Genomic DNA, 12,729 nt, shown 5'->3' with positions numbered 1-12,729 from the left:
GAAGGACCCTTAGTCTTTTCCTCCATTCTTTTCTTGATTGAATCTGCCAAAATTTAAGATACGATTTGCAAGCTGGCTTTAATTTGAAGCTTGATATCTTATTTTGTATCTATGGAAGGCTCTCTTGACTTTTATGGGACCACCAATGATTTAGTTAATACACTTTGACGATTTGGTCTGTCTTTACTTCTATTTCTCTTATCTGGTTCAGTCATCAATCTCCTAGCATTGATTAGCCTTCCATCGTCTTGCGCACTCTTCTCTACCATGGCCTTGTTCTCTTGCATTGGTGCGTGCATGATAGTTGTTTTGAGCTCCCATGTGGTATTGCACATGCAAGAGAGATACTGCCATAGGAAAGGGGAATGGTGTGAATTGTTATCAACTCCTATTACTTATTTATCAAGTGCCTACTAATTGTTACACATGGATTCAAACAAAATAAATGGAAAACTAGTGCGATAATGACATTTTATAGGATCAATATATGTTTCTTAAAAAGTTTCTTGCCACACCCAAGGGGATAGGGCCAAGAAGTCTTAGTCATCTTGCAAGGAGGGTAAGCCCAATAAGCTTAGTCCCACGATCAAAAGCCTAGAGTTCACCAAAAACATTTTTGATAGCATATACAGAAATCAAAATTTATAGTGATTTTTCAATCAAACCATGACATGCATGTAACAATTGAAAAATTTTGTAAAGTTCGAGGTATTAAGTTGTCTTCTTTAAATTGGAAGCCGGTGTAGTGAGCTTGATGTCCAGTCCCTTTATATTCACGAGTATCGCTTGTGTGGTGTCTTGTGTGCAGGTTGGAAAGTTTTGCAATCCAATTGAGTTTAGACCTCGTTTTTTTTGGTGTGGACACACAGAAATTTAAATAATTTAAGGTGACGCAAAAATAAGGTTTGAAGGTTTTTTTATTTGTTTGGTCGGGGGGTGCGTGTAATCCACGAGTCCTCAATTCACTTTAAAGGTTGGAACTTGGTATCTGCCCATTTCCATTAACGCGGCTCTCTCGCTCGCCGGAAAGGAAGAGACGCACGCTGTTTTGCGCGTTCGTGGTGGTGCCGTAGCAACACAGAACCCAATAAGTATAACAAGAACCTCAGGATCTCTCAACAGAAGACAGACGACGCAGAAGCATCTGTTTCTATCGAGGAATCGTGATTGGAGAAGAGACGCCACCGAATCATAGAGACAGAACAGAGCACAGAGCTGGGGTTTCCGTCCTGTCGATGAGCGCTCAGCCTTGGAAATCATAGACCATGTCTGCAGCCTTGCTTGCCAAGGCCAGCGGTGCGTCTGCATCGTCTGTGCGCCGGCAAGCCATCACCCTCACAGAGGCCGCTGCCAACAGGATCAAGGACCTCCTCAACCGTCGACAAAAGTCCTTTCTGAAGCTCGGCGTGAAAGCCCGTGGGTGCAATGGATTGTCGTACACCATGAATTATGCAGGTAAATTTCTCACTTAAATCCGATGTGCCCATGAATTATGCAGGTAAATTTCTCACTTAAATCCGATGTGCCGTTCGTCTCATGCGATTCGGGGTTATCCCTTGCTTTCTTGATCTGTGAGTTAGTTCATCACGAGGGTATTGAGAAAAGAGGTGAGAACTAAACTCGCCACCATGATCTACTTGTTTGCCACTGACTTTGGAAGTAGTTTGCGTCTCTACAAACACCTTCTACTTGCAAAATCAAGAGAACACCTTGCTCTTGTACTCTAGAAAGTAAGGCCACACATAATGACTGAAGTCCTTAACAATCAACATCAAATACTTGGTCTTCCCAAGGGAGGCCTTGCCCATAGGTGCGCAAAGATCGGTATGCACCAACTCTAGTGGTGAAGAAGCCCTCCTAGAGGCAACCTGTGGGTGAGAGTGGGTATGCACCAACTCTAGTGGTGAAGAAGCCCTCCTAGAGGCAACCTGTGGGTGAGAGTGCCTATGCTGCTTGCTCGTCAAGTAGCTAGGGCATAAAGTGTGAAGAGGAGGGAAAGCGGGAAGTCTCTCCACCAGCTTCTACGGAGAAGCCCGCCGGATCGAATCAAGATGAAGATGCCCATAACGAGCATGCCAAAGCAGCCTAAGCTCGTGGGAAGACCGCACGGTTAAGGCTATGAGTTTGTAGAGCCCACCCTCTTGTGCACCTGTCCAAAGAGTTGCACCTATAGAAGTATCCTCCGTGGTAACATCATTTGGGTTAAAAATAACTTGGGTACCTAGCTATGTGAGACCATGGACAGACAATAGGTTAAAGCCTAAATCCGGTACATAAAGAACTTTGGCTGAATAAGACTATTTGTCAGAGAATAAAGGTAAATTCCCCACGCCCCGAACAGGAACGATAGAGTTGTCGCCAATGGTGGCTGTGTCCCCTCTAGAATGGATGTCTTGAAGCCAATCCTTCCTGAAGGTCATGTGAGAAGAAGCGCCACTATCCATGAGCCAAGGCTTCTCTTGGTTGGTAGAAGCAAGGGCTATATCCTTCTCGATAAATACATGCATAAAGATGGACTTTGTCGTGGTTGGGGTTGCCTTCGAATCTTTCTCCTTGGCCTTCAAATGGGGGTATTTCTTCAAATGAGTACCCTTTCCACAATGTGAGCTCTTGGGCTTCTTCACCTTCGAATCCTTCGTGTCCTCTCCTGCTTGCCCTTGGCCTTTTCCATCTACTGCTACTTCTTCTTGCCACGTGTACTTGCAGTAAAAGCCTTGGTGGAGCTAGGACCATTGGCCCCCACCTCTTTGAGTTGCTCGTCATGCTTCAAGACAAGCGGTGAAAGCTTCTCCCATAAGAGTTTCTCGTGGGTCCTCAAGGTGATGAGGTTGGTGTAGAAAACATCGAACTAGGGAGATGGCAGTTGAGTCAGGAGAATCATCGCCATGTCCTCAAAAGAGATCGTCCATCTAAGAGAGGCAAGCTCACCTCATATTCTCCATCTTCATGATGTGCTTCCTCATGGAAGAAGAATCATCAAGATTGAGCATCCACAATTTCTTCTCAAGGGAAATCTTGTGGGCAAATGTCTTGTGCTGATACAAAGATGTAAGCTTCTTCCATACTTCTGCCGCAGTCTTCAACATGCGAACATGTACAAAAACATAATCTTGTAGACTCATGAAGAGAAAGGATCGAGCTCGAGGGTTGAGCCGTTCCCATAAGGTTGCATGGTTCATAGAGACCCCATCATTAGGGTCCCCGGGACAAGCAGTCGGTGAAGAAACAAGCTCCCATAGGTTGAAGGTGTCAAGAATATACTCCACTTTACAAGACCATAATGAATAGTTGGAACCATCCAATTTTTCTTCCTTGGGTAATGGAGTATAGACACCTCAATAGAGGGAATTAGAGAGAAGGCATAGGAACATTTGATGGAGGCTTCTCCAATGGAGCCTTTACTATAGATGAAACCCTCTTAAGATATGTGGACAAAAGAAGGGGTTCAAGGAGACTCCTCTCGTCATTGATCACGAAACTCCCGATATTCTTGTCTCCACTCAAAGGAGTGTTAAGAAAAGAGCTCCTCCTCTGAGTCATCAAAGCCTGAGAACTGGCAAGACATCTTTCGAACTTGCAATCACTAAGCAATCTGCGACCCACGACAGAGAATGTGCCAACTACACAAAAACTGTTGCCAACCACCATAGATAGTGCTGCCTTGGCCCAAGAGATGCTGTCTCAACAAAACGCAAGGTGGAAGGTTTGGGGTTGATAGTTGGTGTCCTCTGTAAGAAATCTCTCCTTCATGCTCTCAGGTAGGCGATGATACCATGTGAGAGTGCGCAATGGAAGAAGGAACATGAACACACACACACACACACACACGCACACACACACACACAGAGCAGACAATGAAGGAAGAAATATTGCACTGACTGAAATGAATGCTGAATACAACGATGTGGATTGATCAGTCCCTGCCCACAACTCGGAGCGTTAGTGAGGGCATTGGATCAGGCTGAAATGAATGGCAGTACCAATGTCGGAGAGGAACGGGAGATAAGAGTGCTGAAATTTGCAGAAGAGAGTGCTACGAGTGACTGGAGGGACTTGCTATATATAGCCCCACCTCCCAAATGTGGTGGACTTGCTGGCGGCTAGTCAACACTGGCCAATTGGTCCTAAATATGGCTGATTTGCGGGTAGCCAGCTAAAACTAGCCGATTGGCCCTAAAATCTGGCTGACCTACAGACAATGCCCTAAACTGGGTTGCTTGCCACCCGAAAAGGGAATGCAATCACACACAAATGTTGAATGAACTGACAGATCTCTGTCTCCTGCCAAACTCTGATAGGAGCTCACAACTAGGAGATGACACACTGACATGCTAAAATATGCAAGCTAACAGAAACATTGCTGGATCATTCATTGTTCTTGTGACGAGATGCTCTAAACACAAAAACACAATACCAATCGTATGACAAAGCACAAATTGATAACACAGAACATAGTTAGGGTTTGGTTAACTTAGAGACAATAAACGCAGATAATAGTGAAATGAATGATTGTTGATTATACAATGCTCATGCAACAAATACACTATGTAGAGAGTGAATATTGTTCCACAAACTCTTGTATCTCGAGGACTAGGGCAGGGTTAATGAGTTGGAGAGTGTGTCGTACTCCGAACAAATCTTGAAACGCTACAAGGCAGCCTCTGGATGTTGAAGACTAGCAAACACAGCTAAGGAAGGTTGGATCTAATGCAGACAACAGTGCATGAGAGAGAAAGACTAAAAACGCCGGTGAGGAGAGAGAGACTCAAAACACAAGTAAGGAGACCAGCAACAGTAGTCAGTAGGCTGAAATCAGCTCCAAATAGTGTGTGGTAAGCTGGAAACAGGCACCGGACTTTTGTAGACAGCAATGGCCAGCTTGGATTGCGATGTCCTCTGCGTTTAGGGTGTGGGCAGCAAGCTGATAGACTTGAAATCTGCAAAAACGAGATTAGGGAGTGTGGTGGGCTGCATGCCTATTTGTAGAAAGTTTGGGGTACCCAAATTAGAGTTTCGCATGTGGGACATAGTAACTCTCTAGGATCACATTCGTTCTAAAATAAAAGGTTTGCTTCATTAATTAAGCATGTTTTGGGGATGTTTAAGTCAACGTAATGCATTTTTGGTTCAATACTTTTGTTCCAGCCTGCTGCGTGTCCCGTTCCAATCCGTTCCTTGTTTGGAAAGGCTGTTCTAGTGAAAGAAAAAAAAAGTACCTTTCAATTTTCTTCTTGTCCATTTCCCATCATGCTTGTCTCTTGTCTATCTTGTCTCGTCTCCTGCTGGTTGCATGCTGTCTGTCCCTACATGCAGCTCACCAGCCCATGCTACGCTGCAGGCTGCCAGTCTTTGCCCACCCCCCCCGTGAGCTCATGCGGAGTGAGAGGTTTACATGGCGCATCATCAACAATCAAATTTCAGCCCTTGATTCTAAAATCCAAGGTGTCTACAACCATGCTCACTGCTTTCGAATTCATTTAAATTTTAAGAAATTTGTGCAAATTGGAGCCACATTGGGGCAAATTTTGCGCATTTGGAGCAATGTGGGACCCGAATTGCTCCCTTGTTGATTGCCCCAATTTGCCCCGAATGTCCTAAATTGCTAGATTGCCCCAAATTGCCCCTATTGCCCAAAATTGCTTGATTGCTTGGGTTGTCTACAATTGAGGCTTGAATCACCCGGACATTTGAGGCATTTTGGATCATTCATTGCCCCAAAATTTGGGGCTTTTCTAGCAAGGACTTGGGACCCAAATTTGGCTGCAATGTTCCCGAATTCGGGGCATTTGCGATCTGAAATTGCCCACAAATTTGGGGCATTTTGGATCAATCATTGCCCCTACTTTGGGGCTTTTCCAGCAAGGATTTGCAGCTAAAATTTGGTTGCAATGTCTTGACATATTGGGCAACTCGTGGCAATCAGGGGCATTTAAAGCATCTACGATTAAGGCTTAAATTACCCCCAAATTTGGGTCATTTTGTATTGGTCATTGACCCGAATTTGGGGCTTTCTCAGCAAGGATTGGGAGCCAGATGTGGCTGCTATGTCCCCAAATTTGGGGCATTTGGGATCGAAATTGTCCCCTAATTTGGGGCATTTTGGATTAGTCATTGCCCCAAATTTGGGGCTTTTTAAGTAAGGATTTGGAGCTCAAATTTGGCTGCAATATCTGCTAATTCGGGGCATTTGGAATTTGAAAGTGCCCCCAAATTCAGGGCATTTCCAGCAAAGGAAGGCAGGTTTTTGGGGCTGAAATTGTCCCTAATTTGGGGCACATTTGGAATCTGAAATTGGCCCCAAATTTGGGGCATTTCAGTCTGCATTGCAAAGGCATGCAGGTCGAAATGCCCCAAAATTGGGGGTTGAAATTGCCCCAAATTTGGGGCACTTTCAGCAAAGGAATGCAGGCTGAAATAGCACCAAATTTTAGGCATTTTTAGCAAACACATGCATGCTAAAATATGGACTGCAATTTTATGTGATTTCATTGAATTTTACTGAATATTTGTCAATTTTATATAGATGGCAGTATCAATATCTATGGGATCTTCATCATCTTGAGTAGGTATTGCGTCAACAATTGGATGAGGTCGAAGCACTACTTGATCATGGTGGGATGAGGTAGATGTAGGGGTGTCATTAAAAGGTGGAGGGGCTTGCCCTTGGAAATTGCAAGCTTTTATACTTGCACTAGTGGGGCTGATAAAGTAAGAGCCCATCTTTTGCACGAGGAGGGAAAAGAGGTGCATTTTTGCATCAATGTATTAGTTGAGAAAAGATAGGAGTTGCTTGACTGCATAGCCACTTCTATGGGAATACACGCCAAGAGGACACCAAACATAATAGTGGATCCAGCATCGTGGACTCTGAGGCCAGCATGCCATGGTGTAGAAGACCACTAGGATTAGTGGCTATGCAGCCTTCTCATGGACCATCAGTGGCGGCAATCATGATATTAGATAGAGTTCATTGCATAGTTCATGGGAACCAAAGAAGCATTCAAATCAGCTAGGTCACCGTATTCGTTAAATATGGTGACAAAGATTGTAGAGTATGGACCCACATATAGGCCCCCTTCATTTGAAACTATCAGGCCTACGTGCTTTAGAAGGAGAAAGTAGCCATAGAGATTGCAATAGCAAGTATTCACAAGTAATGAGCAAGAAATAGAGTGGCATTGATAGTAGATTGATGGAATGATACACACTATAGGTCCATGCTTGGCATTGTCGCATATTCTTGTGGGGATGTATACTTTATTGGTAGTCATGATTCTTCAGAGATTGGAAAGAGTGCAGATGCATTGGCATTAGAGTGGTACATGGCAGTGTAGGCTGTTGGGATAGAAAATGTAGTGCAATTTGTGGCCAATAGTAAATCTACAAATAGTGGAGTAGGAAATATTTTAATGGCAATGTATCCACATATCACCTTCAGTCCATGCATGGCACATTGCTTGAATAACTTGTTGAAGGATATTGGGGACTTGCCTATACAAGAGAAGTGACAAAGTTATTCCCAAATGGAAAGGATAACTTGTTTAATGGCAATGTTTCACAAGAGAAGTGGCAAAGATATTTTGGAATACCAAGAAACATGATTTGCACATACATTTTTAATGCTTGGTCGATTGCACCATTGCAAATGTGCAATTAGAGAGCTATTTGCTAATGATGAGTATGAAAGTTTGGCAATTTCGTTTCCTACATTATTTAATGTAGGTTGGCTAGCATTTTTGGCCCCAGTTTTATGCAGTCCGCCAGTTTTTGGCATTTCTCGCTATTTATAGCTGCCCCACCTAGTTGGCTGGTCATTCCTCTTTTTCAGGTTCCAGCACACTTTGACATCCGGGTTACTCCGTCTTCTGGTACTGCCATTCAATGGCAGATTTTCTTCTTCCATTCTCTTCTTTCATTGCAGTCTTTCTCTTCCCTTCTCTCCCTGTGTTCATGTTTCCTCTTCTGTTGCGCACTCTCATGCTTTCACATTTTGGTGACAGCAGATATCCTCCTGGAGTGAAACCACAGGTATGGAAGTCCTCCAGAGGGGCAGCAATAGCGTCACATCAGCTGGAGACCATGCTAGTAGTGTCAAGGGTGCAAAACATAGCACAACGAACAGTCCTGGACAGTAGTGTTGATGGTGCCAGCCGCCTGAACAGCAAGAGGTCTGCCTGGTGATGAGGAGAGATGAGGATGATGACAGTTGCTGAGTAGGGATGGATGCAAATACAGGTTGAACAATTGTTGGCAATGGATGCAGAGATGGCAAAAGTTGATGGCGATGGAAGATAATAGCTGGCACTGGGTGAATGACCATGACTGCTTTTTATAGGGCTTTTTGAGCCTTCTGTTCTACTTTATTTCTCTCATAAAATAAATATTTTTGGGGCTGTTTTTAGAAGTTAAATTGAACCATAAATTCATGATAATTTCAGATGAAATTTGGCCTTACTTTTTCTTGCTCTGCATGTCCATCAGCTTGTACTCTTTTGGCCCCCTAGTTAACTACCATGGATATTGAAAGTGTAATAAGCATTTTGAGTCCTCTCAATGAACTGAACCCTTAATGATTTTTGTGATGCTAGCGGTAAGATCAACAATATGGGAACTGTGTGGCCTGTGAAAATGAAAAGATCTTAAAGGGGCCTTGACTACTTATGGTTGGTCTATGCTTTGCACATGTAGCAAGCATATGGATTGCATTACTACTCTTGAGCATGTATGCATTTTCTATACAATGAAACATCGTTATGTAAGGCCATTCAGCTCAGGGTTTTTTGAAAGTTGGTCAACTAGCCTTATGTTTGAAAGTTTGTTCTTGTTTGACATTAGTTTGGAATGATAGTTTTAAGCAAGGCAGTGTTTTTGTGGCTGCAGATGAGCCAGAAAAGTTTGATGAGCTGGTGGAAGACAAAGGGGTTAAAGTGCTTATTGATCCTAAAGCATTAATGCATGTTATTGGAACAAAGATGGATTTTCATGAAGACAGGCTTAAGTAAGCATTTTTAGCAGCAAACAGTTGGTTAGCAATGATTGTCTAACTTGATCTTTTTATGTTCAAAACTCAATTGCATGTCTTCAGCTCTAAATTGGTTTTTTATCATTGGCTTTGCAGGTCTGAATTTGTTTTTATCAATCCAAATTCAAAGGGCCAGTGTGGGTGTGGAGAGTCTTTTATGACATGAGTAACACAATTGACAGTCATTTATATACATGGGAAACAAGGGTGTTACAAAACATAATTTAATTAGGTGATCACGCCAGTGATAGAAGGGCTGATTTGAGAAGATTCACATGTTGCCCAGTGATCATGAAGGATGATGAATTTGGATGAGAGTAATGACTGTCTTGTAGTCATAAGTCATTCAATCATCTATTGTTTGCATTGTTTCCCTGCCTCTGCATTCAACACTTCAAATTTCGGCTAACTATCCTTACTGTTTATTCTGTTATGTAATGAGCTATGTGTTGGTTTTTAAAGTATGAGAAGGGCTTTTGGCTAGATATCTAGGACCTTTCACGTTTCAGCTGGCTGAGTGCGCAGTCATGAATTGAACACACACACAATCAATAAAGAAGATGGATAAGGTCTGTCAATTATTCTATGTGCATCGTCCGCATGATGGGGGGAGCTGCATGCTCTGTATATCTGAAGCTGATGACAAGAATGATGCTCCGATCAATCTGTCTTTACTCAATGAAGCTAAAATTTTTAATGACTCATTTGATTTTGTCCATGGAGGGTCGATCATATTGGCTGGACTGGACATTGATGCAATCCTGAGTGGCTGCACCAGAATCTTACATCTATCTACAATTGTATGGGTGTTGCAACATGCAAATACAAACCTCTGTATGCAACAAGAAGAATTAGGAACCTTGTCTTGTTTGAAGGACCCTATCACCTTCTCTTGGTCTTGTAATTTTCAAACTATGAATCTGCAACATTTTAGTGATCTTGTAATTCAGTGGGCCAAGGTATGGATCCCCAAACATACAAGTTTGTGACACATCATCGTACATGTAAATCTGAAATATAGCTTTTTGTTCATGGTTGTACATGTTTGTGGGTCTTGTGATTTATAGTGACTGCCTTTGAAAAACAGAGCTAGGCCAAAAGAGTATCTATGTGATTTCACTTGAGTTGACTTGGTGCAGGATGAGGGATGCCTGTGCTAGTTCACACCTAAAAACCATGAAGGCAGTGAGTACTTCCTAGTAGTGTGACTGGGTGTGAAGGGCTGAGATCTGTGAGACCCCGAGTGGTCTTTGCCCTGTCCCATCTACCATATCACACATACCTTGAATATATCTCTGTTCTCAAGTAGTATGCTAGCAATATGGGTTAAAAATGATTTCTCAAATGGTACGCAGGTCATATATTATGCATCTGATATGGGTTAGTTCAATCTATGGTGTTATTAAGTCCTTAATTATTTTAGGAGTCCAACTTTTAAATGTATTTCAGTTCTCAAATGGTATACAAGTGATATGGGCTAAAATGTGGTCCCAACTCTTTGGTTAATTCAAACTATTGTTTCATGGAGTCCTAATCATTTTAGAAATTGGAGATCTAAAAAGTTGTGATCCCGTTGCATGACATCTACCATGTTGCACATACATTTGAATGTATGTCATTTCTCAAATGCTATGAAAGCAATATGGGTTAAAAGTTTTTTGATAGTAGTTTCCATTGCCCGGTTAATTCAACCATTGCATCATGAAATCCTAATTATTTAGAAACTATCCTTTTAAAGGATCTCATTCTCAAATGGTATATTAGTGCGATAGTTTGAAAATGTCATGATAGTTCCAATTGGGGTTGGCTGATTCAAACCATTGATGAGGTGCCGACAACTTAAGAGTGTTGATTCCCCACCTAGTTTATCTAAGCAGCAAAGGCATCATAGAAGGGTTGAGAAAGCCTACGCTTTAGACTATTGTAGGTTATGGAATGTGCAACAACTCTTGTAGCTTTGACAATTTGTTCGCATTTTGTGTCAATTGCATCTCAAAGTGGATTTAAACTAAAATTGAAGTTACGGTGGATTTTAACTAAAATTAGAGGGGTTTTGAATTGTACCTCTAGGGGATGTTAAAGTAGAACACACACACACACACACACACACACACTCTCTCTCTCTCTCTCTCTCTCTCTCTCTCTCTTGTTTACATAAGCCTATTGTAGAGGTGTGTTGGTGATATGTAACTTATTGGTTTGTTGCTTGCCCTAGTGAATACTTAGGTTGACATTTTTCCATAGCATATAAATTCAAGAATAATTTTTTATTGATATGATATCAAGTTTTATGTAATGAAAATGTATTTTTAATTCTCTCCACACCTTTATAATTCTCTTCTTTTGGTTGCTTTATGCTTTTGTATATTCCAAGCTCATAGTTATCAAGTTTGTATGCTCTTGTGGTGGTAGCAGCACATTGGCCTCACAAGTGATGATGGTTATTTCAATGTCTCTTGAGTAGAAGGTTTGCGTCTCTCCTTTCTCCAAGACATGGCAACATAGGATTTAGCTATTGCAATATTTACAAGTTTGTTTCCATGCAACAAGATTTTGGATTTGTGTTCTAAATCATGATTGTGGTTTTGTTGTATGGTTTGTATGCATGTTGGTTCCCAGTGTGGGATTGTGGTTTGTTAGAGGTAGAATGCTTTAGCTTGCATCAAAGACGAAGAATGTTAAGGACAGTTGTGGGAACATTGTGAGGAGAACGGTGATTGTCATCACTAGAGCTTGATTTAGATGTTGGAGTGATTGGAAGATCATGGTGGAAATGTGAGTTGATTTGCACTTTGGATGTTAAGCAAAAATTTGTAATGTGGATTGAATGTAGCTCATGGAATTAGGATCTCCTGGTAGGAGGTTGTTTGGAATCCATTGGACAAGTTGAAGCTAGGTACCACAAAGGATGTTGCAAGCTACTACATTTGCTTGTACCTGCAAGGACAAACCTATTGTGCTCTCTCTATAGGGAATGCTAGTTTGATTGTGTGCACAAGATGCATGTATAGATTGGGAGATGGGTTGAACTCGAAGCAAAAGCTAGAGTGTTATCCCATGCTTGAGGATCCAATCCATAGATAGGTTATGATGCAATTATTATGTGAGTGCACATGCTTAGTTAGAAGGCAGAATGATGGCTTTCCTTTGTTGATCTCATCAATGAAGTAGGGCACAAATTCTTGATGGGTAGGTCATGGGAAGTATTTTTGTTGCTGTTAAGGGGATAGAGGAGTCAATGGGACATCATGAGAAAAACCTCAAAATACTATGCAGCCAATGGAAGTCACATTCATGGATATGATGTTAGAGGTTCCCTTTAACGAATAGAGATTACAATGCTCAGTAGGATTGGAGCATTGAGTGATGGCCAGATGACTTGTTGGTTGTTGTGCTTCCTACAATGTTGCCAAAGTCGTGAGAGATTGGAAATGATCGGAAGAACTTGTGTGAGTGACTCAAGGAGATAGGTCTAACCATGAGCCGAGGTTCCCTAGGTGTGTCGTACCATTGATATGCCCTCAACTTATGTGGGGGAATATGAAGTGGGGCTTTTGAAATACAATATAGTACAAAGAGACTTTCTAGCCTTGGTGATGAGAAGAATACAACAAGTTCAAGAGACTTAAGGAGTCTCTTAACGTGGGATAACTTGATCGATGTCAAAGGAGTAATGATGGAGTGGTTCGTAGGACTCAAGGTAGAGT

General features: G+C 42.0%; 1 protein-coding gene across 1 annotated transcript; it reads left to right on the top strand.

The window, feature by feature from the left end:
- The first annotated feature begins 992 nt into the window (after positions 1-992).
- On the top strand, positions 993-10,054 carry LOC148017799 (iron-sulfur assembly protein IscA-like 1, mitochondrial). Its single transcript, XM_087661605.1, has 3 exons — positions 993-1,455; positions 8,881-8,998; positions 9,119-10,054. Exons 1-3 carry the CDS (start codon positions 1,266-1,268, stop codon positions 9,186-9,188), a joined length of 378 nt encoding a protein of 125 aa, XP_087517731.1. The 5' UTR covers positions 993-1,265; the 3' UTR covers positions 9,189-10,054.
- The last annotated feature ends 2,675 nt before the right edge of the window (positions 10,055-12,729 follow it).

The sequence above is a fragment of the Lygodium microphyllum genome, chromosome 21, assembly GCF_053477565.2.
Source record: "Lygodium microphyllum isolate KBCC chromosome 21, Lygodium_microphyllum_v1.1.10, whole genome shotgun sequence".
Taxonomy (NCBI): domain Eukaryota; kingdom Viridiplantae; phylum Streptophyta; class Polypodiopsida; order Schizaeales; family Lygodiaceae; genus Lygodium; species Lygodium microphyllum.
This window is presented reverse-complemented; position numbering and strand designations above follow the sequence as displayed.